The 27967-nt window shown below is 39.9% G+C and overlaps 1 protein-coding gene across 1 annotated transcript; it reads right to left on the reverse strand.

Moving 5' to 3' along the window:
* Window positions 1-362: 362 nt before the first annotated feature.
* Window positions 363-27962, reverse strand: GPT2 (glutamic--pyruvic transaminase 2). Its single transcript, XM_075433686.1, has 11 exons — window positions 27233-27962; window positions 16918-17007; window positions 15343-15451; window positions 11085-11218; window positions 8818-9061; window positions 8049-8128; window positions 7354-7490; window positions 6494-6668; window positions 5515-5670; window positions 4326-4438; window positions 363-3081 (listed from the first exon to the last, which is right to left on the reverse strand). Exons 1-11 carry the CDS (start codon window positions 27572-27574, stop codon window positions 2991-2993), a joined length of 1671 nt encoding a protein of 556 aa, XP_075289801.1. The 5' UTR covers window positions 27575-27962; the 3' UTR covers window positions 363-2990.
* Window positions 27963-27967: the final 5 nt, after the last annotated feature.

The following is a 27967-nucleotide window of genomic DNA, read 5'->3' on the forward strand; positions in this document are numbered from 1 at the left end:
TAAAAGGAAGCAACCAACAATACCAAACAAACCCTTTCATCAAGCTTTCATCAGCCGTAACTGACTGATTGATCCTCTTTATGAAGAAAGAAGTCTGGCTTGCTTAAGTCCTGGTTACAACTCCTTACATAAAATGATATGATTAGTTACGAGCATAAAACTTGCCTAAGACAATCTCTATGTACAGTTCTCCATGGGTAGGGAATATTTTTGTGGTAAAAAGTTTGACAAATTTCAAGTCCATAAATTGGAGTGATGCAGAAATTAATGATCTGGTACGTTGATTAAAGTAAATACTAATTTGAACATGAAGTTAAATGCCTCATAGTGCAATCCAGCAAGTGTTGCTTCAGTGACATAGGAAATGGAGAACTTTTTTTTTTTTTAACATGTGCTTTATTATTTGGAAGTCTCATACATCTGAAGTACCATTATAAGGAGCACCTGTAGGAAAATCAAACCTAGAAGCATGCATTTAAAAGTATGGATTGTCTGTTATTAATGAAATATTTCAAAGACATTGAAAATAAGCCTCTTTTCTTAGCTTTACAGGATTGTTCCACAAAAATGCACATTAACCTTATCACAGTACATACAAATATTGTGGATGGACAATAGAAAACACCACCCCTCCATATGAGATGCATCAAGAACAGATTGTTATCCCTTATAATGTCAGAAACATAAAAGGCACCATAATAGAATGTTTAGAAAAAACTCAGTTTATGCCATTCCATTTTGATTTAAAAGTGTAAGAATTGCTGTCCTGACTTAAAACAAGAAGCGTTTCACATCTGTAAATTATCATTAGAAACTTGTAAACCTTTACTTTTTTTTTTCCAGAAGTATCAGGTGCAAATGCAAGGCAAATATAAAATCTATTGACTTATTAGATTACAAATACTACCCCATGAAAAAGCTGTAGTTACAAAAATATAAAAAAATATTCTAACTCCCATTGTTAGATCTTAGCTTCAATCTACACTGCATTACTAGTCCAAAGCCAGATCTGATTTGCACACATTCCTAGAATAGGAAAGTATCTTATTTTTACATCAATATTCTGACCTCTTACTATGGTTTTGCTTTCTGGATTTGTTTTATTAGTGCATATTAAGGATGCCAAGTGGAGAGTGCTAACAGATAAAAGATTGTATTTATCAATGGATAAGTGTTCTCAGTCTGCTTGTCCTTCAAGAAGTCCCTTTCTCCAAGGATAAAAGTAGAGGGTTTTTTTCTGCAAGTAACTGTGTAGCAGCGTGCCATTTTCATTTGTGAACCCATGACCACTGGCAGGTGATTGAGGAGTACTAAATTCTTCTCACAGACTTCAGTAAGGAACTCTGAGAAGTACACCAGCTGCTAATGCTGTGTCATAGACTAGTAGCTGCTGTTGCAAGGACAATTATTGGCAACATCTCATCTTCCACACATAATAGGTTGGCACATGCTTTATCCATATGGTGATTCTCTAGCCCTTGGCTTTAGTAACCTGGATCAGCATAGGGTGTTGAACCAGCTACAAAGGCAGCCTAACAAAGTGCTAGTAGACATTAAAATGAGTTTACTTCTAAATAATAACTTAAAATTAATTACTAGATTAATGAAATATTCTTAATGAATAAACTTTGTAAATACTGGGCCTAAGCCTGACAAATGCTAATGCTTTCATGGCTGAACACTGGAAGCTGTGTTCCTTCAGTCCTTTATTAGTGCTAGCAGAAGGTGTCCAGCTTCCAACTCTAGAGAGACAGAAACCGCCTTTTGTTGTGCAGGGAAACTGGCATAGATTAGTAGAGTAACACAGCTGTACTCCTAGATAGTGACCTGGTTTAACTGGGTTTTAATAAGCACTCAGGATCATTCAGCCAGCAGTATGACTGTGGAAGATGTAACAGTGAGCTGTATTGTCGTTATCTTCATGCTTGGTGCAAGACATTTTCCCTTAAATACCTTTTCCTCATTAGAAACCACCCCCAGCATTTCTCCTGGTAACAACATTTGTTAGTCCTTGCCAGCTCAAGCTGGATTTTGGCCAGCTAACGGGTCTCAGTCATGTGGTTCCAAACAAATGGTCTCCATAGATAAAGCGATTCTGCAATAGTGTTGCATTCTACCCTGTTTGAAAGGATTGACAGTACTCACAGCTGCTTTGAAGCAGTAACTTACTATGTCCCATGTATATGAAAGATGTGAGTTAACAGGAGACTCATGGAGTTGTTATGAGAGGAAGTGTTCAATACTTTTATGCTGGGATAACGTGTTGAATAGCATATGAATAAGAAGCTAATATTCCTCATTATGTTTCAGTTCCATAAAACTAGGGTTCAAGCAGGCACCGTGTTCACTCCTCTGATCCAAATTATACATTCCACTCAGATTATGCTATGATGGCAGGATTTCTTTTTAACAGAAGTTCAAAGGTACCTGTGTACATCTGCCAAAGATTTTTTGTTTAAATAAGTACACTGTACCTACATGCTTAATCAGATTTGGAGAACACTTCATACTTAACAAGAACAGAAAAAAGTAAATTAAACAACACCTATAATGTAGGCTTTTGAATTTTTGTTTAGTAGAATTTTAAGATGGGAAACATGTTCCTAGCTAAACAGTTGCTCTTGGCATTTCTGTTTTGTAAAAACAAAAAACACACAACAAAGTAATTTTAATGAGCAACTCCTTTCCCCAACCTATTGAGTCAAAAGTTCATGAATGTAACTTCCAATCAAGGCACAAAATCATTTACTGACTCTTTCTTCTCACTGCTTTCTTCACATTCTCCACTTCCCCTTAAAAAAAAAGTTGGTGTAACATCTTCTATACCAGACATTAAATTTAATAGTCCAATAAGTTGTAGCAGTATCTGAGATGGATTCTGTCTATTTAGAATTTCGTTAAATTAGATGAACAGCACATTCTTAGCACGTCTTCGTTCATTTTCTGCATTCGCCTTAAAGGGGAGAGGATGAGGGGAAAAAGCCACAGTTTCATGCGTATTTTTCAAGAAACTCTATGTGGAAGTCTTTCACTTTCTCCAGTAGGATCTTCAGCTTCTCTACTGGAGGAAGAATGGTCATTCTGAAAAATAATATTTAAAGGAAGAAAAAAAACAACTCACATTATTGTCAAAACAAACTAAACTGTGAACTTTGCACAGATCTTGATTAATCTCAGGGCACAGCTAGTAATGTGTTAAGTTTAATATCTGTTTTGATGTGATTTTCTTCTTTTCTGCATTTATGCTTTAATTGAACTATACTATTAAACTAGAGTAATTTGTTTTAATTAGTTAATATATGGGAATTCAAGAATTTTTATCTTCTGTTGAGTGATAAAGAAAGTTATCAGTAAGAAATTACAGCAATTCATTTTCCATTTTTGGAGCAGTTATGCCAAATTATACCCAGGTTTTTGAGCTTTAGGGGCAGGCAGTTGTGAGTAAACGTACATGTCTTTTTTAATTGAAAACTTAATTGAGAAGCATTACAACAATTCAATATCCCACACTGCAGTTTTTAGTCCCTTTTTCCTTCTGCATAATCTGAAAATCATGTTAAGTATATATACAAGACTGTATGCAAGGCCTACAGAAAAAAATGTTTTTCCCACACTGGTACAGGAATGGACTCACACTAGCTTCTTCCGGGAGCTGCATGCACCCAGATGTCTAACCCAGTTATCTGTGTTGCAGAACTATCATTGCTAAAGGTACCCTCTGTTACGTTGCTTCAGACTGAACAAGAATAAATTCCATGATAAATTCTAGCTGTCAGTGGCTTGGCTGGAGTAAAGTGCTTTTTATTGGAAGCAAAAGCAATAGAATTTACGTTCACAGTTTTGGTATTAGAAGATTCAGTCCAACATCTTGTTTTGGTACAGTGAAGAGTTATTCAGCATGTTTAGGGAGCAGATTTATAGGGAAGATACTGCATCTTTCATGCAGTTTCTCCATACGGGAACACTGTTCAATCCCCCCACCCCCGAAGAAAGCAGGGCAATTTCTGTAATGCCTTAGCCAACTTTAAGATTAGAGTATAAGCTATTATTATTTCTTGTATTCATGGAGAAAGCATTTCAAATGTCATTGTATAAAAATAGAGTAAAACTATGTCAGCAAGCTGTGAAAACACTGTAAAAACCTGAATAGCTCTATCTAGCAGACCAGGTCTTTGACCTAGCTGTTGGTCTACAGAAAATATCCAGTAGGAAGTGAGACAACATAAACTGAAATTAAAATCCTTATATTTAATCAGAAGAGAAAGTGGTGGGATGGTACTTAGCTTATTACAGTTCATTTGATTTTAAACAAACAGAAACTGTACCTGAAATGGTAGCTTCCTTCTCTTTGGCCGAATCCACTTCCAGGTACAACACATATTCCAGTCTCTTCCAGAAGTTTCATGCAGTAGAACATATCAGGTGCCATTTTATGCGCCTAAGAGAAGGGATGCTTTGGAATTACTGAAGTCAAAATATTCCAAATATATAGAATGTCATGACTGCTTTTTTCCCTGAAACCTTATCTCATATTATTAGTTTCTTATTCTATTTACTAAAGAAGATTAAGAACAGTTGTTAATGGGACAGTTCACACTGTGAATTAAATAACTACTTCATGAAGGAACAAGTCTGAAGAACCTGCACAAAACACTCACTTCAAAAGAAAGGTTTTACATATTTTTGTTTTTCTCCTTGACTTGCTTGTAACTTTTTGTCAAATGTCTCAAAATTATACTTACAAAAATCTAACCCACTGACATTTGACAAGACGAAATTAATTTGAGAGCTGTGTGTTCCAGTTCCATTGGCAGTTACTATTTTTTCCCCTGAATTATCTGCTGACTATAAAGTCCCCTGATTAATAACTATGGAAGTTCTTAAATACATGCAGGTTATATGCCTAATCAAATAATCAGCTGAAAAACAGCCCTATTTTTGTCCTCAGCTATGTTGATAAAACTCCCTTTAAAAAGTGAATGTTACACATTAGGTAATGGAGATCTAGTTAGGAACAAAAAGACTGGTCATTTAGTAACGTAGCTTACCAACCCAAATACAAAAAGGTATTGTACGGAAGTAGAATTTGTAAGGAAGCCTGCCTCCCTCTTTCCCACACTTGCTGAATGGGGCTTCTTTTGCAGGGTCAGTAGCACACTGCCATTCGCAAGCCCTGTCGCATATGCTGGCTTGCCTAGCCCAGGCACAGGCAGCAATTTGGAATTTGCACAGTTCCAGCTACTTGCCCACCCTATGATGTAATCTATTTAACACTAACATCCTTGGGTAGCATTCTCAACCTGGAAGCCTTACCACTGTGATGAAATGCTCTGTTTTGTTTTCCTCTCTTAAAATAAAGGTCATGTTATATTTAAGATCATACGTAGTTCAATGAAGTCCTGCTTCTGTAACTACATGAGCTTATTCTATCTCTGGAATAAAAATTCGTCATTATAAGTGGCAAGCACAAGTGTGTGAAGGTTAAAATGGATTAGGGTAAAATGACTGACTGACCTTTGCTTCCTCAATGGCTTTGGAAGGAATAAAGATCCGTGGGAAAGCATACATAGCTCCTTGAAGTGGATTGCAGTGAATTCCTGGTACCTTGTTAAACATGTCTTCTGTTAGTTTGGCTTTTTTGGCAAGGTTATTCAAAACAGACTCTTTCTCCTGTTTAAAAGGAAGGTGTGCAGTGTGACATATTTGAAGTAACAATAAAAACACCAGAGAAAACTGATGCTTCAGGAAGCCTTCCCCGAATTAAGCACTTTTCAGGCTTTGCTGAGCTATTAGAGCAAATGATGTTCCTAATTCCAGCTGTAGTCTTAAGGACAGCAATGCAAAAAGGCATTAGCAGGATACAACTACAAAGTGTTCTAGATAGACAGTAAACTGCAGAAGCATCTATCTGCATGCCCTCTTCTTACATTCTTCCTTCTGAGCAGCCACCTCTGGGTATTTTTAGAGACCATGTCTGCTGAACCTTTGATCTGTCTCAATACTGTAATTTCTTAAGCCAGATTCAGTTTCATTTTTACAAGTGAGAAACTATGTATACTTTAATATAGAATACCATGTTGTTCAGAGTATATGTATACAGAGGCAGCGGATACTTAAGAATCAGGCTGATTTTATAACTGTATTTGAACTTACACCCCTGTTTAGATTTTAGTAAAAGCAAATCCTATTTAGTAATTCTTTTCTCATGCTAAACACGGGAGAAAAGTTGAATTTATCAGCAAGAAAGCTGATCTGATAATGCCTTCTTAGCTTGTTTTGGCTCCTAAACAAAGGAACCATAAAAGGAATAAAAAATATTTTTAAAGGTAGTCATATTGAGTTAATTTAAAATATCCTGCATAGTTCCATCAATTGGTGTTATTACAGGATTGTCTGAGACGAAAGAAGTCTGGACTGTGTGTGTATTTTGAGTTCACAAGACTTAGGATAGATTTTGGAAATGCACAAAAAGAGCAAGCATGTTATTGTTGACCTTTATGAACTGTGAGTAAGATTCTTCTCCAGGTATGGGAGGATTCACTACAATATCCATTGCTGCTTGTCCGGAGACTGGCGGACAAAGGCGAACAGAAAGCAGCTTAACAAGCTGTCCTTTAATTTCTGGGTGCAAGTTAATGACCTCCATGTAACCCCCTCTGTAGCCACATCTGTGATTAAAGTGAACAGAAAAGATCTGTTAACCTCAAGCGTATCAATACTGGAAAAGCAATGAAAATAACTGCAGAAGTGGAAAGACAATTAATGAAGATCTTACAATACGTAACATACAGGTTGTTGAAACAGCTGCTGTACTGATAATGTTTTAAGATGGAACTAAATGGTATGTCATTAAACCCTAGTATCCCATACAGAGAAAACTGTGTATATGCATCTTCCCTGTTAGGCAAGTTAACAATTAACTTGGATTGTTTGCTCTTCAGAACAAGAACATATGGCTGTAGCAGCATTCATTTAATCAGAAAATTATTTTTCTTCCACCTCTTCCTCCCCAAAACAACCAAACCCAAACATTTGTAATATCAAATGTCCCAGTGATTCTTAAGCGGTTCCCTTGAATGATGGAGACTGTATTTGCCTTTATCACAGGTCCGGTTTTCACCTTTGTGGAACGGAGGCATTAGGTGTGTGAAATAAATATACTCATTATTTGGTACTTTGAAAACCACTAAGCTAATGCATTACTCTGTGTTGTAAACGCTTGTTTTCCTTTTCTTAATAGTTTTTAGTTGAAATTAATAGAAGACAGTGGATTACCTTCAGGTCACTAACATGAAACGGCTGTCCAACCAGATTAATGAGGGAGATGAAATAAAAAAACTAAAGCAGACTTACTCGCCCATGTATCCCTTAGAGGTGGAGTGAAAAGAGGCCAGCTCAACATTGTTATAGTACTCGGGTCCCATCTCATACAGAATCTTTTTGAAAGAATGAAACTGGCATCCTTCAGAGTACACATTGTCCTGGTAAACCTGAACAGTCAGAAGACATTAATGTGCTCTGTTCCCCCAACTACGGATAAAAGATGGCCTTTTAGAGAGCCAGATCTGAACTCAAGAAACAGTGGTAACACTCAAAACTTAAAGCAGTTAGAAGACACAAGGTTCTTTGTCAAGTAATAGTTACTGTAATGATACATTTTATCTCATGTGGCCATACTTAATAGTTTAGCCTTTGGAAGAACAGTGAGCTTCTTTGTAGAATTTCACCTTTCCTTGTAAGTTTAAATTGATTTTCCTTCTGTTTCTTTCATTTGAAGTGGTCTGAGTATCACACAGGTTTTTAGGTCAGTTCCAGAACAAGTTCCTGCTTGTGTCTCCTTGCTTGTGTCCCCTATGCTTTCCCTCTAGTTCAAATCCAGATCAAGCCACCTCTCATATTAATCTTCTGTTGTTAAGAATCTTCCATGTTTGTTCATGTCTTACTATGATAACAGAGAGTCTGTTCCCTGTGCTTAAAAAACACCACACATTGAACAAAATTACACCTACTCTTAGCTGTGCTTTTGAGAGAACAGAATATTCCATTACCTCATCAGCCAGAAGAAAAAGTTTCTCTTCCCAAGCAAAGTGTATCACATCTTCAATGCACTTTCTGTTCTGCACCTGTCCTGTAGTTTGATTTTTAAAGCAAGAAGAAAGTTAGTGGAGCACATATATACAAATCCTTTCACCCAGACCTAGACTACTAGCTTTTCAGTAAGATATCCCTCTTTCTCAGAAAAGTGCTATTGAATTTTAGAATTCAATTCACTAAGTGTGAAAATAAGGAACGTTTTTGAGGAATTGTGGTTCAAGGTAACATAGTCCATCTCAAGCAAAGGAAGTGTGAGATACAGTAATCAAGTGGGAGCTAGTTTCTCACTAATCAACCTCAACTACCCAAAAAACTAAAGTGTTCTGAGGAAGGCAGTGGTTGCCATTGAGTTCAGAGTGTATCTGTAGTCATTGCCTCTCAGAGGCAAGAGGCTACAGGCCATGTCAGAGACAAGGTCTTTGATAAAGACCAAGAGTGACTGAAAGTCATTCCAGAAGTCTGCAAGAGTTCAGTGGAAGTAGTGGCTTCAGAGGGGATCCAGTGAAGTGAACCTGCTCCCTCCTTTCTTCCTAAATCCCTGGAGTTCCACGATACTGAAAAGAAGTTTCTAAAAGTATGATATACTGTCCTGCTTAGAGCACTGATCTCTACAATTCAGCTTTACATATGTGACATGTATGTAGGATTTGCCTGCAATGTTGAATGAAAGAGGGAAAAAAAATGGGTCTTAAAACCCATCCATTAAACAAAATTGCTATAGACCTGTGGGATTGCCGGGGTTGATGATGCAGAGGACTTTTGGGTTGCAATATGCCTTAGCTTCATTCAAGGAACGGCGAAGTTCATTCACATCTAAAGCCCAGCAATTTTCTTCATCCAAATAGTAGTTCACCTGGATAGCATCTAGTTCAGATATGGCTGCTGAATATAAGGGGTATTGTGGTATAGGGATCATCACTCCTGTTCGGGATTTTCCACCTCCTGAGACCAGGATCTTTAAAATTGTCTGGGGAGAAAGTAGAAAAAAAAAAAAAAAAAAAATCACATACCAGAATCAATAGTATACTCTAGAATAAGTTACTGATCTTCCATTAAAAATCTGGACTTAAGGTAGATTGCTATTCTAGAAGCATACAGTCATTTTCTCATATCAAAGGGCATTTATTTATTTCAAGTTAAGTTACTGGCTGAGTGAGGATGGTCTGACTCAGCTTAATGGAATTCCTCTGCATGTCACGGCTTCTAAAGGTCATGTCTGATCAACTCCAAAATTTAGGAAAAACATTCTGGCCACAAGGCTGGAGGGAGAGCTGGAAGCAGGAATGTCAAGATCATGATTTTTCTACTGTGCCCAGTTGTAAGCAAAGAAGCCTCAGCTAGTTGTTCCTTGTTGCCTTCCACTCATGTCACTAAACACAAGAGGCCAATAAATAAAACCAGAAATTAGAACTAGGGCCTGTGGAGGTTCTCCTTTCGAACGGAGAGAACTATTTTAGATTAGGGGCAATTGTGGCCAGGTGGGAGCAAAGCTAGCCACTCGCATTATGGTTTCATTTTCAAGTAATGGAAGAGACCAAAAGTCTGCATATCTTGGGATGGAAATCGAATGTATCATATGCACTTTGTGCCCAAAAGATACAGACAGAAGTGTAATGCTTGTGCTAAGGTCAGTACAGAGGATTTACCTGTGCCCAACAGCTGTGTGTCCGTGTGTGTCTATGTGTAGGCTTTTTATATGTGAATTAAATAAAAGAGTGCATTTGGTGCAAGAAGTGGAGAGATTTCTTGCCTTTATAATCAAGGGAAAACTCTGAACTGCAGTTTCAGTCAAAGCAGGTATCCTTATCAACAGTTAATGGATAGTGTAAACCAAAAATATTTCTTCAGATACAACAGCTGTATCCTTTAAGTTTCTCATTGGTTCTAGAACAAAATCTGCCTTTCTGTGCCTCTCATCACATACTAACTCAGCTGCTAAGCTAAGGATTTATAATCAACATAATTTTGTACCCACCACTAGTTTAAAAATACCAAGCATCCAAAATGTATAATCAGGACCAAATGCAAATTTAAAAACTCTTTTAACACCCTCTGTCCCACAAGTTATGAAACAATAGTCGCTTTATCCTTGGAAGTGCCAAGTAATGAGACTCATTGTACTGCGGACTTTTCATCACTGGTGAAATCAAGTAAGCATGGTATAGCTTTGATATGCCGCGCTGCCATTCCCGACAAGCTCTCAGTATAACACTTGGCATCATAGAGTCTGGAAAGCCAATTCACTGGAGACATCTGGAGAACTGTTCATGTCACACCGTTGCCATTCTGAACTCTGCCACTAGATGTCATTTAAAAAAACCCACCACCTTTTACAAACAAGCTATGAAAGGCTGCCTTAATAAAAGCAAAGAACTGCTGGTTGTTGTAGTATCAGTAAATGTGTCTGTGTAAAGGAAAAATCTAATAGAGGCAGTTATTGCTGTCTTAACTGAGGAACATCTTTGAACCTTGGTTGAAGCCAAAACCTGAATTTTCTTCCAGACAAGTTGAAATAGATATTTGGGATTTTCACTGCCATTAATCTGCACTAGCAGAGTGTTTACTAGGAAGAAGAGCTGCTGAGACTTCCCACCTCTGAGGTCATTCCCTCTTCTCTCTGCCACTGATTCATGCCCTCTAGTCGTCAGTGCTTACATATTTTAATCACTGAGCACACCATTATTTAGTCTGAATGGTCTGAATCTCCTAAATGTATATTTAGGCACCTGTGTAGTTTATACTACCTTTACAAATGGTACAAGTTAATGTATATTAAGAGACTTTGTCTCCAGGCGCCTGTTGCTTAGCTGGCATCTTATATCCACATAATTGGGTGTATTGGATATCCACTTAATGAGATGTCAGTATCTGTTGGATCAAACACAAGGGAGTTTGTGAGAGCAGATGTTCAATAGAGATCTGTATTTCCAAAGGTAACTGACAATTTACAGTTTATACCAGGAAGAGACAGGTTTAATTTTAAAACTTACAGCAATACCATCACTTGCCCCAGTGGTAAGATATATGTTATCTGGATCTGCAGGAACCCCTCCATCTCTTCTTTCAATATATGAAGCAACATCTTCACGGATGCAATTTATACCTTGACTGGCACTGTAAGATCCTATGAAAAACAGAGAATAAGATGAGAATTGAGTACAATGAACATCAGATTTTCTGTTTGCTAGCAAAACTCCTGAGCTAGTATTGTATGAAGTATTTTGTATATATGAGGGCTTTGGATCCCCAGGATTGGTTTTTTTTTTCAAGGAGTAGGAAAGGAGTTGGTTTGTTCATAGAGCAAAAGAATTCATTTGAAATTAGATTAACACAATAACTATCACTAAGATACAAAACTAATATACTGGATTGGTAAACAGTAGGCTTTAAAGGCGACTTTGCAAACTGGGACAGCAATTCCATTTTGACTGTCTCCCAGTTGCTTTCCTTATGTTGAAAACCATTTCAGAATGTCAACCAACACCCATTTAAGTAGTGGGAACAAGGAACAGAGGTAGCATGTGCAATAGAAAGGAAAATAACTTCTTCAAATCCATGACAAAAATAAGACTTCTATTTGCAATATGAAAATAATAGAAGACCATTTTCTACCACAGTCTGAAACCCCCAAAAATCCTAAACTGCTTCTCTCTCCCCCCACAGCATCTCCCACAACTGCTTTTCAGTTACTTGTAGCAGAAACATCTGGGATCACCCCAATCTGTAAGCCTCACATGCAGTTTACAGTGCACAACTAACAATAGTAAATAAACTAAGATGTTAGATGCCTGTGTGCATCATTGTGGAGCATGTGCAACAAATAAAGAGTAAAAATAAGCCTAAGCCAAGGTGAGGAATGGACTCAAGTTATGAAGCCTAAGACTGACGGACAATGAAGTGACAAGTGTATATTTAATTTAGAACACTGTCATGAAGCTGCAGAATCTTCTTCGCTTGTTGGGTGGAGTGGAATAATTGTGCCTGAGTTAGCTCTCATCACTCAATTATATGCTAGTAGCCTGCCTTTTAATAGTTCTGTGAAAGCATAATTTATAAAGACAGAGAACCTTTTTGAGTACTGCACAATTGCATGGGACAAAATGATAATTCAGGGCACAGAGTTCTCTGATGTCCTGAACGTTTACTTTTACAGGACTAAAAGTTATATTGGGTCTACACATGGGTGTTTGACCACAGCTAGGAAGCTGCTGTTAAAGTACGAGAACAAACCTAAGCTCCATTGAGGGCTGAGTCCCATGACTCTGTAAGGTTATACAGAAGACCTGAATTCAATTTTCAGGTCTTCTACACTTAATTGTACTCAATTGATAGCTTTCACTAGAACCCATCTGTTTGCACTGTAGGATGTAAATAAATAAACCCAACCCAAAAAGCTGCGAGTGCATATATTAGATACTTTTTATATATAGGAGAGGGGTAAATTTCTCAACTGCCTGGAAAGATAGGACAGTTATTCTACATGCAGAGTAAGTCATGTCAAAGGAATCCCAGAGTCTTTGAACACAACAGAAGATCAGGGCATATCTGAGACTTCATACACAGTCTGGGAGCAGCAAGACTCAATACTATGAGTAGGGTTTGCCAAGTGAACATTCATTGGAAGTGGGTTTATTCTAGTTCATATCCAGAGGTCAAGACATTAATCTTAACTCTGCAATTAATACATTTAAATAGGCTGGTATAGATGTGGGTACAATGCTTTGAATAGCTTGACTGTATGTAGTGAAGCCACCTCTGTGTTGGATTGACAATTTAAAAAAAAAATTTTCAAATTTTTATTTTTAAAATATCAGGTTCTATCAGAACATAACACAGCACTTAAAGTGACATGGAGGGATCAGTTTTTGACCTTTACTTTTTCCCAAGAAAGACAGTTTCTCCTTTTCAGCCATGAAGAGAACAGGAGTAAGTTGTCAGACCACCAACAGACTGATAGGAGTAACTTGCCTTCAGCTGCACATCCACTTGCCTCAGACTGTGTGTTTCTGGAGTGCTGTACAGAGGCTGATGAGCAACTGAGGCCGAGAGAAGGGGCTTATATATGACACTGGAGACAGGGAGGGTGGAGAGAAGGTATAAACCAGTACAGCAGATCAGTAAGGTCTACAGTGTTTTTGGTTTTCAGGAATTTAGAAGGACAGTTATTCTTGGTACATATCGTATCAGGAAGATTTAGACTCCAGTTATGTACAGAACTTCAATTTATCCACTGAAATTAAAAGGGCATATTCCGAATGATGATCTTATTTGAATACTGCAACGTTTCAGGCCTATTTCCTCAGCATCTACTGAGCTAACACAAATTACTTGAAATATGTGATCTTCTGCTGAAGGGGGGTTTTGTACAAAGTCAACATATTTCTGAAATATCATGCAAGGCTGAATTCCTTTCATTTCACTCCAGCATGGGGCCAAGACTCAGCATTCTGAGAACTCTTACCATGTCCCTGAATTTGAAAATTGCTACAAAGAAAGATTGAGGTAAAATTCAAATGTATCCCCAGTAACTCTTACATGACAACTAGTATTATGTGGATTACTTGTTCCAAAGTAAGCCAGGAAAGTGATTCATGGAGCTAGAGGAACTTCTCAGTTTTGATAAATGTATTTTTAGTCTGCTACATATAGAAACAAAACCAGTGCAAAAAAGGTGAAGATAAAATACATTCTTGTCTTGGTTTCAGCTGCCGCCAGCAACAAAAGCGCCACGCGGCCGCCCCTCCCCCCGCCGGCGTGCGGAGGAGAATGGAAAGAAAGAGGCAGAAACTGGTGGGTCGGGATAAAGGCAGTTTAACAGAACAGCAAACAGAGGGAAACAGGAACAACAACGATACAAATAAGGAGAAAACACAACAACGAACCGTACGACCCAGACAGCCGCTCTCGTGAACAGGACCGGCGCCACGCCCCCCCAAGCCGCGAGTGCGTTCCCCCCGCGCCGCCCCCCCCACCGGAACCCAGCGTGACGTCACATGGTATGGAATACCGGGCTCTGTTTGGCCAGGTGGGGTCAGCCCCCACCCCCCGGCTGTGCCCTTTCCTGGAGTCCGGTGAAAATTAACCCTGTCCTGGCCAAACCCAGGACAATTCTGTATTAGGCTATGTTGTTAGGAATAGTCCAAGGCTGAAATACTGCTAACATAACCACTGTTTAGGTGTTTATTTTATTAAGTTTCACAGCTCCTACTCTCAAAATATGCCAGTGCAAATAGGCAATGCAATCACAAAGATTAATAAATAAGCCAATTACTCTAATACATACTCTGAAATGTCACCGTCAGCCTACCTGAAAGAAGGTAATTGAGTGTGCCAGATTCTTTGCCGTACCCGGCAGCTGTAACACTATTTGCAGAGTAGAAATTCTAGTGGCATTTCCCAGGTACAAGTAGGCAGTACAGTTGCTAGATGATAAAGAATTTGTCTCTTCCATTTCCTCTCTACTGAATATGCAAAGTTTGTACTTATTTAGTGTGTACTACACGTATACTCTTGCAGGAACAGTGGTTGAAGAACACAGTTCTTTAGTTCTTTCAAGGGTTATTTTACCTTGGAGAAATAGGGCTTTGACATCTTCAGTTAAAACTATCTCAGCTAAGTAAAAAGCTACCACATTTCACCTGCATAGCCTTCCCTTTGCAAAGCCTTGGTACCTGAGTTTCTGATACCCCAGTTCATATCCTGACAAACATACTTGGACCGATGGTTCAAAATTAAGATACAGGACTGTGAACTGGATCAGCTGAGACAGACATATATCGTTTGTTCATACCATTACTACAGGGACAGTAGAGTCCTTGGCACAGAAACATCTAGAGATGGTAAATTTTCAACAGCCCCACCTAGACTTAGCAGGAGACATATCTGTCCGAGCCCAGGATTAACAGATGTCATAAGAACAGCAACAAAGCTTCACTAGTACTCTCAGCCACTTACTTTTCTAATACAAAAAAGCTCAGCTTTCTGTTTAGGGTTATGCCTAGATGTTATTGTGGTGAGGGCTCCGTAACTGTATAATCCCCATCTTGTCCTCATGAAAAATCTGCACCCTTAGTCACTGCTTATCGGTAGGCTACACTGTGAACTCTCCCCTAGCTCCCCATTTTGTTCTAGGTCATCTTCCATTTGACTTGTAATTGTATAAAACACAATTAAGAAATTTCAGCATGGCAGATATTGAAACAACCTTTGTTGTTCTAATACCAATAGGAGCAACTGAAACACACTTACCTAAGCTGTTTCCTCCACAGCCCTGCAAGATCCGTCTGGCTCGCTTTTTAGCATCTTCTGGAAAACTCGGGCTGTCCAACAGGTTTGGGTATGTACACAGTGCCACTACCTAGAGTGCCAAGAAAATGTAAATTGGCCACTTCTCAGTGGTTATTTTAAGTTGGTAATATTACTGTTAACTTTCCTGGGAAATGAAGATCAGATACTAGCTAATGTAAAACAAAGGTTACTGATGAAGAGTTTGCATTTGTTTTTTTAAGGGTAGCGCTTACAGAAGTGAAGAACTCTTATTAGGTTCCAAGTTCTGCTGATAAAATCAGTTACAGAATTATTAACTATTTGTATTATGGACAGTGAAGATTGGAGTCGAAGTGAGCTATGCATAGTGCAAACACAGTAAAACACAGTTAATTATTCATATGTTATCTCTAAACAGCTCTATCCTCCACTCTGTGTGTTACTAGCCCACTTTATTGACAAGAACTCAAGAGTTTAAATATGGAGCAGAACTGAGAAATATGATCAAATTTTGAAGTCCCAGTTGCATGTTCTAATAATCCTTCCCAGAAATAACTTATTACTAATTTGGATTTGTGGGAAATAGTTAATTAAAAAAGAAGTGATGATATAAAACATAGTAAAAGTAGAAACATGACCTAGCAGAATTAAGTTTATGAAGGAATGTAAGACACAGCATCCAGAGCTCTTGCTTGAGATCAGCTTAATTTGTTCCAGTCTCTCTTTTTTATGCTTACATGGCGTAGTATGGATAGGCTGTTGTCAGCATTAATCTATGTGCACACAGTCATGAGGAGAAATGATTTCCCATTTACCCAGTATTTCTTTTAATAACATTGGATCTGAATAATTTGTAAGAAACTCTGATATTCATAGTTTGCTGACAGTTTGCTGTGTAGCTCAGTTTTATAACCTCATCACCTGGATGTCCAGTTTGATACGGCTTCAGTTTGTCCTAGAACTCTCTGAATTTACATTATTATAGCCTGAGGATTTTATATGTGTGTGTAAGGGATACTCAGTAAATAGCATAATGTTAGTTTTAAACCTTGCTTGTGCTTTAGGAATAATATACAAATGTGGATTCTGTTGTAGTCTTTCCTAAAAGTTAACCTACCAATTAGCTTGCCCAGAGATAAAATGTGCAAAATCAGCAACAGTACAACTAGTTGCACCCAACTGCGTGCAGATGTTAAAGTATACTGGCAGATGAAGAATAAAATTTGCTTTTTTCTTTGAAGACAAACACTTTTTTTTTTGAAGTACATTATTGATGATGAATGTGATGACTGATAACATAGGAGAAGTGGCAGAAGAAAACATGGGTGGGAAATGATCTGAAAAGTAAGGAAAGCCACTGTGTTGAAAGAGGACACTCAGCAAGCAAGGTATAGGACTTTGTCTCAGAAATAAAAATTTGTAATTCTTTACAAAAGAACTATTTTAAGTCTAAGTGCATCTAGGGATGCATTTATACTAATACACACATCAGACAGATATTAAGGCATTCTTGGTAATTAATAAAAAATCAAGAATAATATTTTATAATATTCTTACCTGACGGAGGAAGGTGATTGGCCTCTGTCCCATTGCGTGTGCATCTCCAATGTTGGCTTTAATTACTTCAGTAAAAGGTTTTTTGATTCCCTAAAAAGAGATAATTCACAATGTATTGTTAAGGCTGAAGCAGAGCATAAAGAATTTCTCTTTTTTGGTATCTGCCATGTGGCTGTAAGTAAACAGTGCCTAATCTCAGAATAGATAGAGTGTTTAATGTAAAGCTTAACGCATTTCTTATACAATACTGCTGATATATCTTAAATGCTTTACAGAAATTATGCTGACTGTGACACATGTTTAAATGGTAGGCTGGCTTTGTTTTTCTGCAAGCTACAAGCAAGAGATTGACTTGCCTGGAAACTATACATTGAAGTAGAAAAGATGAATAAGAGGCATTTAGAATTGTCAGTATTGGAGCAACATGTTTGCTATACCTAAGGGAGGGATGGATCAGTCAAAAAAGCTAAAAAGATTTGAGGACATTTGAGAAATCCACCAACAAAAGAAAACTCAAGATCTTTAGTACTTTTTTAGAGTAAAAAGAGTAAAGATACTGCTTGCTTATTTATTTTATAGTTAGATTAAATATTCATTGTGTGATGACCCAGATGTTTTATAAAGTATATCATAGTGAGGCACTATATGATAAACAGCAGAAGGGCTAAATAATCATCATGAATATTTAAAAGCTTCCTAATCTCTGAAATCTGAACAGACAACCGTTTTTCCTGTGAGGAACTGAATACATCATGAGAACAGAGGGCAAACAGTTGATGAATGTTGATTATCAACCGCAGCTCTTTAAAAAGCAAAATAAAACAAGAGAAAAAAGGCAAGGAAATAACTGTAGAAAGAACCACCATTTATTTAAATAAAAAAGATTAACTGAAAGTAAAGGCCAACGTCACAAGAATAAATGAGGTAGGCAAGAACAAATTTCTAGCTTTTCTAATGTATATTTAAGTACGACAGATAGTAGGGAGGCCTTCTAACAGTGACAGAATTTTCATGTGGACTAATGAACTGCATAATTAGACTGATGAGTTTTCTGTGCAGAATTACCTATAACAACCTGCTCTGGCTGTGGACTGAGCTCACAAAGCCTTTTCCTGGCCCATGTATTTACAGCAAGTTACTGACTTTGGATATAGAATATGTGGCTGGAAAACCTTAATCAATTTTTGCCTTTCTACCATGGATTATGTGTTGGACTTCAATGACAGACTCGAACCCAGATGTGCAAAGATAACAACAACCAAAATATTAGTAGTCATCAGGGATACAAATTCCAAGGTATGCCAAGATTTAGAGGTTTACAGCTGTGTAATGTGGCTGAGAGGTTATGTGATTCAAATCTCCACTACAGATCCAATCCATCATACAACTGACAGCATTTAGGTTTCTCTTTTGAAATTAAATAGGTAGTTAGAAATGGTGTTAAAACAAGACAACTGGATTTATCTGATCCTGACTCAAAAAGGGTCAATTTTATATGGCCTTAAATTTAGCAGGTATTGAAAAAAGTGTTCACTTAAAATAACTGAAAGTGAAACACTGACTCCATCAGGTTGTTTGCTTTTATGTTTGCTGATCTAAGTGATTGCCTAAGCAAGAGTTGTATTTCAACCTTAAATAAAGAATTAGGAATAGGGATGCCAGATAAAGATTTACAGGTATATGGGGCTGAAGTTTAGCAATTTATGAGAGATGCAAACAGCTAGAAATAGGTTCTCTTCAGCTATCTGGGGTCCACTGATAGCACGACATTGTTTCATTCTAATTTACAAATAAGTAGGAAAAGAAAGGTACATTTTGAAGGAGAACAAATTCAGTTTGCATGACATTAAGAAAAATACCCACAGATTTTGGTTGCATTTGTTCCTTCTTAGAGCAAACTGGATCAGTCTCACTAGATTTGCACAGTAATACAAATTTGATAAAGAATAAGGGATGCCTTAAGTTAGGCAGTCTAAAAAAAAATAGCAGTTCTCAGCAAGAGGATGACACAGAAATACCTTGTTTTACCAGATTAAAAGCAGAACAAACAAAAGCAATAAGAATGTAAATATATTACATTAGAACAATTAGATGGGTTTTGCACACAAGTAGGATTGTGATCTGCAATAAGAAATAGTTGCTTCTTTGGTTAGTGAAATGCTGAAAGGTACTCTGCGTTTCATAATGTACCTTCGGAGTTTTTATAGTGGTACAGCCTTTACAACAAAGGTAACAGACCTTTTTGGTGCCTGTGTCAGGTTTATTGTAAATAATGTTGTAGCTTATTAGCATTGATACCATCCAGATCTCTGCTTATGCCATGACTGCCTTTGGACATCAACTGCAAGTATACAATCATCACTTACTCCATAAACCCCACACTACTTTTGCTACTAAAATGATCTGGAGAAAATAGCAAAACATACATAACAGTGATCTTACTGTAAAATCCTGGCAAAGAAGGAGCAATTAGGTTTTCTGTGTTGCACACACTGTTCCCACATACCTGCTGAAAGGCCCATGGTCCTCTTGAATAACTTCTGTTTCTTGGTCGTAGCTACAAGAGCTGTTGCCCTTTTTTGTTTTTCAGAAGAGAGATGCTTTTAAATAACTGGGGCCTTTGCCTTTCCTGATAATGAGTTAATATCAGCAATTGTTCAGAACTGTCTTCATGAGATTCACTATATCCCCTCCTAGCGAAATCTAGAAAAAAATTATTATGACTACTTAGATTTTTTCCTCATCCTTTTCTATTACTTGATTTTCAGTCTTTCTATGGAAAGAAGGAATATCAGAAGTTGTTCAGATGTAGTTTTCATTCCTCCAGGACAAAAATTCATATCTTAACATTTCAGAAAGAAGAAACAGGAAACAATAACAGGCAAGAACAAGTGTCGAATGCTAATGAGTCAAAGTTTCAAAGCAAGAATATCAGAAGCTGGCATCAAGCGAAGTCTAGACAAGGCCTATGACTCTGCAGATGAGTTCAAGATGGAATTCTACTCAAATCCTTAAGACAGAGTGGCATTAGTCACTGGTTACTTGTGTCAAGGTTTCTCCTCTGGTGATGGCACTGGTGTGCATGGGTATCCAAGGGGAAGGTCAATGTCAAATACTTTTTGGAAGGTCTATGAAAAGATCTGTATGAAAGGAGGAAGTGTGAATGTGAGGTTGATAACCTCAACATCAGGTTGTAGAACAGCAGGAAAAGTGTTGCAACAGGATATAGCTTGTTAGGGCAAGATTTATTTCACTGCTGAAGGCTAAGCAGTCTTTGACCATGTCAGCAACATGCCTGTGCTAAGACAATTTAAGTCCTTGGCAAGCCAAGAAATATACAGGGGGAGCAGAAACTAGGCCATTGGAATTGTTTTGCTTTCTTCTGGAAGTAAAGAAAGAGAGTGAGCTTCTCCCCACACACACCCTGCTTCTCTCTCTCTCATATACTTTCTCTCTCATATTCTCTCTCCCTCTCATATTCACTCTCATATTCTCTCTCAGTATGGGCAGGCTTTCAAGGTGTATTCTAGAGGCAGTCTGACTGGATTGTAATTGGCCTCTGCCAGCAGGCAGAGATTTGGAAAAGTGAAACTTGCAGAACAGGAGCTCTAATAAGAAACTCTGGAGCAGTAAGTACCAGATTGATACTCGTGTCTACTGAAGAGGGTATGAACCACATCAAGGAGGAAAACCAACTCCCAGCCCTACAAAACAACCACTGCTACAGCCTTCTGCCTTTGATGGCACCTCACACTATACTAACAACATGATTCATCTTCATCTTGGGAACAAAGCCAATCTTCTGCCATTCTTTTGAAATTGTTAGCAGAGACTGATTGTAGTAGCCATTTTTAAAGCTGAAGAAGCCACATTGCACTTTCAAATTCAGATGTAAAGCAGAAAATGTGAAAATGTGTTCATTTGTTTTTTGGTTGCTGTCTTCTTGATAATGAAAGGATTTTAATGGAATAAAGGAATCTTCCCAGATTTGGAATAAGCTCTTTGGAAATTAGTTCCTTCAGCAGTTACTTTTGTCTCTCTCCTCTTCTCAGGGGAAATGCAGTCTTTCAAGAGACTAGATAAAAAGCCTCTGAAACCTGAAGCAGGTCAGACAGGATTATTGTAACAACTGTATCAGCGTTCTAAGTGTCACACAAAATTGGGAGAAGGGATTTTCATATGTGAACCAGAATTCATTGGTGCAGAGTCAGTACAAATCTTTATGTAGTTAACTAGGTTTGGAGAAGCTTCCCCTTCCCCTAGACATCCCCACAGCCTCAAGAAACCTGGCAGGTAAGGAGTACAGTATGAAATGATGAGCTGTCTCTCAAGGAGAGAGTCACCATGCAAGAAGTGTTGGGAGAATTATTTGATCAAAGAAATTATATGATGCCAAAACATACCCTATCCCGAAGAACTAACATGAAGGAAATGCACTGCCAGGAGCTGGTTTGTCTCTTAGGAGTTTTAGTATGTCTGCATGTTCCCTTTACGATGGTGCCACCTAAGAATGCTGGCAAACTGCAAAATAACACTGTGCCCAGAAAGAGTAAAGAAGGGTGCAAACTGACCTAAAGCTGTCTTTGCTAAAGTCTTCAGCAAACTTCAAAGGAAAACCCTCAGTCTGTAGAGGGGCTTGTGTGATTTGGATTTGGTGATAGCAATAGGTAAGAATTTTAAAGGGATCCCCTGAGGAGGCCATGAAAATGTCAGGTGATTTTAATGCCAGAAGAGCAACAATATATTTCAGGTATTTCTGAATTTTAGAATTCGTCCACTCTTGGCTGCTCCTCATTGTTTCATTTTCATTGCCATTGCTTTGTGCCTCCTCTTGATGGTTATCAGGCAATAACATCACACTATGAAACATTGTGCTATTTCCTTAGCACAAGCCGAGTCTGGTTTTGCTGTGACTTGCACAAACAAGCTGTATAATAAAAGAGCTGGCAAAACCAAACATTTCAGCATAGTTGAGATCTACGCTGTAGTAGCCAAGTTGCTTGCTTGTTTTTCTCCCCCCTCACCCCATATCAAAGGGCCCAGAAAGGACTACCCAGAGGCCCTTAACTAATAGGGACTCTAAGGCCTGAATTAGCATTCCAATCTTTTTATTAAAACAGCTCACAGCAGAAAAATAAACCTGACCTGCTTACCACAGAGTAAGGCTTTGAGTTTGTGTTATGCATGTGTAATTCAAGCTGACACAAACTGTTGTGGGAAGGAAGGAGAAGGCGAATTCTGGATTTTGACTTGAAATGGCAGCGATGACTTGCATGCCCCCTGATATCACATGAGAAAATCAGTGGGGCTGACCATTGATTGGCAGATCTGATTCAGAGATTACAGAACAGGTGTTGCCCCCAAGTTACTTTTGCCTTATACATTGTTCCAAGTGTATTTGCATTCAGAAATTTTGCCTATGTGAGTAAAGACCTAGATTTTAATGTAACTATAAATAACTGAATTAAAATAATGCTCATTAGAAGGAAATTAGACATTAGGACCCTCTTAACTTGAAGACCTGTTGGAAGAGAACTATTTTGGAATAGGTTTTGCTACTGTATTCAACAAGAAAAGATCAAATAACTGGTTCTTGTGGACTGTGTGTTTCTGAACATACGATTTTGGTAATTGTACTCTTAAAAGTGATTTTCTTTCATCTGCAGTAGTTTTTGCCCTGTGAAGAAACCATGGTTTTTACTACAGATTCGCTTCCATATGCAACATGCACAGGCAACTGAGGAACAACAGTTCAGTCCTAATGAGGTCAGATGCTTTTGCCTGGAAGATCCTTCCTTAGTGTGTGCACAGTCACGTATTCAAAGCAGAAAATGACAGGATGGTAATTTAAGCTTAACATCTTTCATTACTGGGTGTACCAGTCAATCTTGTATCTTTTTCTTGGCATGTCAAATTATATTTCTGCATGTCATTGTCTAAACTGTGTTTTATCTTCCCACAACTCCCAGGGACACAGTCAACTCACATTTACAATTAAGTCTGGATTCAAAGTCAGAAATTTTTCTATTCAATTTAAAAGCCTGAAGAATTAGTAAAAAAAAAAAAAAAAAGAAAGAAAAGCTTTACAGTCTTTTAACCAAAATACTTTAGCAGAGATTATAGCTACATAGGTAAAAGGGATTTTGGTGGCTTTATTATCTGAACAGAACTGTAGGGAGTGAACCAGTGACTTACAGAATAAACATGCAACAGGAACCTATTTGCAATAGTTACGCAAATAAAAAACATGGACAGGGAGATGAGTGTACAGCATTTTTGCTGTAAAAGTCAGTCAGACTACAGCGGCTGTTCAGAAAACAATGGGCTTCAATGTGCCATTACAGGCACGCAGTTCCAGACCCACTACTGGAATGTGCTAACCACCTGTGCTGATCTGAGGGAACCTTCTACGTGCTACCAGTGCATCTCTGCGTACCATCCCTCTGCCCCTCTGCGCCCTGCAATTCTGTTTCAGTAACTTCATAGTTACGAACAGGGACGTAATGTTGTCTGACTTGCACTAAGCCAGGCGTGGTTTCCAACGTTGCATGAGTTGACTTGTGGATCCTAAAATGCTGTTTGATATGCACATGCTTTGCAAGTACGAGTAAGCCAACTTAACCTGACACAGAACTTAACATTATGTAAAATCTAAGCAGGAAATGGGGAAAAAAGGAGAGTGTCAGTGGAGAGAGATGTCAGAGTAACAGGTATGAAGGGACTTTCCATAGCAAGGTCAGTTAAAATTAGCGTGAATGCAAAGTAACAAATCAGGTATGTGTGCTGCCTATGTAAAGATAAAGCTAGCTTGTTATTGCTGATAAAGTAAAGAGAAGGGCTCTGCCCAGAGATTACATTATTCTTGCCCTGAGTTCATATTGAGGCTAAAATTTCTGGTCTGAAATGTAGTTAAAGTCAAGATTTGATACGGTGGCCATCTGCTAGCAAGTCTAAAAAAGGGGGATAGAAAAAAGATCTTATTTGTTTGAGTTCTCTTGAGAGTATAATCATTTATCAAAATATGCCTGTGCTCTGGCTTGCTTTAAAAACTTTCCAGAAACACCAAGGAAAATGGCTGAAGTCAGTTCTTTTTCCCTGCATCACCCTAGTAAGCCAGAATCAGCTGATTATTACCATTAGCAAAGGGGAAGAGAAATCGGGTTTTCACTTTTGAAGCATGATGCAATTTCACATTTATATTAAAAAAATATATTCAGAAAAGTGATTCAAGTAAGTGATTTTGCATAAAGATTTAGAGCTGGAAAGACTTAATGTAGATTAAAACCTTGACTTTTCACCTAGATGAATACAGGTCACGGGCCAACAAAACTTACGAAGTCCAAGTACAGCGTGCCCCATCTGTACTCCTGAGCAATCAGTCTTACGCTGCTGTAATAAGAGTATTCTAACTTGTCAGTTACATTGGCTTAATCCTGAGCACATTAGCTGAAATTTATGCCTCATTATTATTTATTTCTTTAAAGAACTACTCCTTCAATTGCCTAGTTGGAGACTTCTCAAGTAACATTTTAGTCCTTATTTCTATATGCACTGTGGAGTTACAGCTCCTGTTGTAATCATTTGCAGTTAATAGACAAAAGAAGCAAAGGCCAGGTAGAATAACAGAGGAACTGCTGTTCAGAATCTGAGACAGCAGAACAAAACTCAAGGAAGACTAAAGCTTACACTGTACAAACAGCTTCAAGTAGCTATTTTATAGTCTACATAACAAGCTGTGTAAGTTACAGGAATATGAAGTCTAACTGAATTGAACCAAGTTTGAACAGGGAGAGCCTCCATTGCATCTGATTAGACAATGTCTGCATTTACGATTGTTTTAGTTTAGAAGCAAATGACCCAAAGGCATCTCGGCAGAACAGGACAAATGCAGATTTACTAGTGGGTATATCACTGCTTCATCTCTGCCTGCTCTTGCTATCACCAGCCAGTGCAGCGCTTCCATGTCATGCTATGGAATCCATGCATTCATGCCTGTGCAAAGCCCCTTCCCCATCATACATAGCAGAGTTACTATAGGGCAGCCCTTTTGCTGCCAATGAAGAGTAATCACGGACCTAGAGATGCTTCAGCCTCTTTGCTTTATCAGGCGGTGTTAATTCTGCTGGCAGTGGCTGACCTCACTTTGTGAGCTAAGGTTGAGAAGGGTTGAGGGATGAAAAAAGTAGTTGTCCAGTTTTTAATTAAAAGTAAACAGTGTCACTGACCTGTGATCATACAGCAGTCAATTTTAGATCAAAAAATAGGCATTTAGATAACCTATAATATTTCAATTATAAGGAACCTAGGTTAAGGTTGTATACACTTAAGGCTGTATACTTTACCAGACAGCTTGATTAAACAATACAATGAATAACAGTAAGTTTATCAGAAAGGCAAAGAGGAATGAATAACTTCAGCAGTGCAGAAGAAAATAAAGTCTTTCAGCTGCTTCCTTAAGTTGATTAGTGGTCTCTGCAAATGTATTTTCTCAACTTTTGAAGTACTACTGTGTTCTTCCCTGCCAAGAGGGAGGTTTTTGTTTGGTTTAGTCATCTCAGAGCATAGTCACGTGTCTATGAATGTTGGTAGCCATTGATAAAATTCCCTGAGACTGGTTCAGGGAAAAAAAAAAAAAAAACTTTTAAATGGAAAATGCCACGTAAGCGGACACAAAACTGCCATAGCAGTCTTTTAATAAAGCGATTGGCAGTGACTTGCTCTTGCATTTTTAAAAGGTGCACAGAGGTTATTCTCTCTGCCAGCGACTCAGCTGGTAATTAAGTAAGCAGGGGAGTTGGAGGAGTTAGTGAAGATCATATTGTATTTGTTTTGTCAAGTAATATCTCCTGCCCTGTGATGTTAACTTGAAAACAAAAATACTCAGTGAGAACACTGGAAGGTTTTATACTCTGGGAAGGGCACCCACTAGGGAACCTAGTTGCATAAAGTCAATGACAACTTTAAAAACAAGCTTTAAGGCAAGTGTTCTGAAATGGAATCTCCATCACCACTCTGAAGTTTAAGTAGAATTCTAAAAAAGAAGCTGCTTATAATAATTATTGAGTTAGACATAAGTAATTGATGTACATAATTACATAGCGAGCTGAAAACATGCTTCACCTTCTAAAACAAGGGGAAGCAAGTAACACAGACCGAAGAATTAAAATAATCTCTTCTTGTTAGCATTGCACTGTTTTGTTCAAACTAGTTTACACATACTAATCAAATTGGTCTTGCAGTACGTGTAATAACATATTGGCAAGACTTTCTAAAGCAGTGAAGGCAGGGAATAAGATTTGAAAGAAATCACAGAAAAGTAACTATGCCAGATGTTTTATTCAAAACCAAGAATAAGTGAATCCTCATGCCAACAGGGGAAGCTGTGATGGGAACAGTACAAGCAAAATGCCACACCTGAATTGCTAAGGGTTGTTCGTTGTGTTTGTTGGGGTTTTTTTTCTTCAGTGCTAAGTCTTAAGATAAGGAATAAGAGAAAAATGTGAAGAACAAGATGTAAGCAGTGACTGATTTGGACGCTTTCTTCAGTACATTTTGGGCCAGCCCCTCACGAGCAGCTTGTCTCAGGTTTACAGCCCGATCCTAGGCTAACCGCCTCAAACTCCGGGCAGCTCCCAAGGCCCGTCCCCAGGCACCTCGACTTGTGCCACGGGGAGAGGAGCAGCGCGGGGCCGTCCCGCCGGCTGCGGAGGCGGGCAGCACCCCCCGAACCGCAGAGACGCTTCGGCCGCCCCATCGGCCTGGTGAACGCCGCCCGGCCACCCCCGAGGGGTCAAAGGGGCCGGAGGAGTGTCAGCACCGCGCTGCGGGGCCGCGCGGTGTTTGCCTTACGCAACCAGCGGCACGAGATAAACGGTACCCGGCGGAAGGGTTTCTTGATTTTGTGCCTCTCCCGCCCCCCGTGCGGAGGGCTCTGAGCGAGGGGGGGTCCCGCAGCGGAGCGGGGCAGGGTCGGGAGGCGGCTGCGCGGGAGAGCGCGTCCGGTCAGCGGCGGGGGGGGGGGGGGGGGGGGGGGGGGGGAAGCTGCTCGTGGGCTGCGAGTCTCCAGCTCGGCACGCGGCGTCGCCCCGGCCGCCCGCGTTCCCGAGGCTGCTGCAGCGTCGCGCCTCAGCCCGGGGGTGTCAGCGGCCCCGCCGGCCCCACCGCCTGCCACGTCGGGCCCACCGCCGGCCGCGGCCCCGCCGAGCCCCCCGACGCCCCAATCAGGAGCGGCGGCGGCGGAGGAGTGCCCCGGGGGCAGGGCCAGCGCGGGAGCGGAGCGGCGGGGAGCCCGCCCTGCCCTGCGCCCCTGCCTCACCTTCCGCAGCTCCTTCTCGATCTCGCCGGCTTTAAGGACGATGGGGCCCCGCACCGCGTATTCCACCGCCTTCACTTGCGGGTTCATGGACTCCAGCGTCAGGATCTTCTCCCTGCTCGCCTTCTCGGTGATCTTCACGGCGGAGGCCTCGGCAGCGCTGCTCCAGCGCAGCGTCCCCTCCCGCGCCGGCCGGGGGAGCCGGGGGCAGCGCGGCGGCCGCCCCGCCGCCAGCGAAGCTGCGCAGCGCAGAGCCGTGCCCGCCCTCCCGCCCCGGCGGAACCCCGGCCCCGTGCAGCCCAGGCTCGCCGCGGCTTGCCTGGCGACCAAGCCAAACCGATGCATGGTCCTTCAGGTCGCTCCCGAGGCGAGACGAAGGACAGCAGCGCTGAGGGCCGGCGTACCTCGGAAATGGGAGCCGGGAGCTAGCAAGACGCACACGAGCGAGAGGTGCGGCCAGGAGAAATGCCCAGGAGCTGGTACAGCTACACGGACACGCTCGATCCTCCCATGCCCAGATCCCGCAAACTTAACCGCAACGGCTACAACTGCTCTTGTGACGCCACCGGAGATGCAATAGATCCGACCGTTGCATCAGCACAGCGCTGCAGACCCCCGTGCCCAGCAGACGCGCCGGTGCTCCGGAAGAGTCGCGGGCGAAGCCATCCCTCTCCGGGCAGCGCCGGCAGCCGCCCCGGCCCCGCGGCGTGCGGCGGTGCAGGCTGCGGCGGCGCAGCT

Source organism: Opisthocomus hoazin, chromosome 12, assembly GCF_030867145.1.
Source record: "Opisthocomus hoazin isolate bOpiHoa1 chromosome 12, bOpiHoa1.hap1, whole genome shotgun sequence".
Lineage (NCBI taxonomy): Eukaryota > Metazoa > Chordata > Aves > Opisthocomiformes > Opisthocomidae > Opisthocomus > Opisthocomus hoazin.

What these genes read in the sequence shown, in the direction of transcription:
- GPT2 (XM_075433686.1), bottom strand. Translation starts at nt 27,574, where the DNA reads ATGCATCGGTTTGGCTTGGTCGCCAGGCAAGCCGCGGCGAGCCTGGGC. An exon ending in CAATCACCTTCCTCCGTCAG is followed by an intron (nt 15,452 to 16,917) that starts GTAAGAATATTA and finishes TTGGCACTCTAG; the next exon opens with GTAGTGGCACTGTGTACATA. An exon ending in GGGCAAGTGATGGTATTGCT is followed by an intron (nt 9,062 to 11,084) that starts GTAAGTTTTAAA and finishes CTTTCTCCCCAG; the next exon opens with ACAATTTTAAAGATCCTGGT.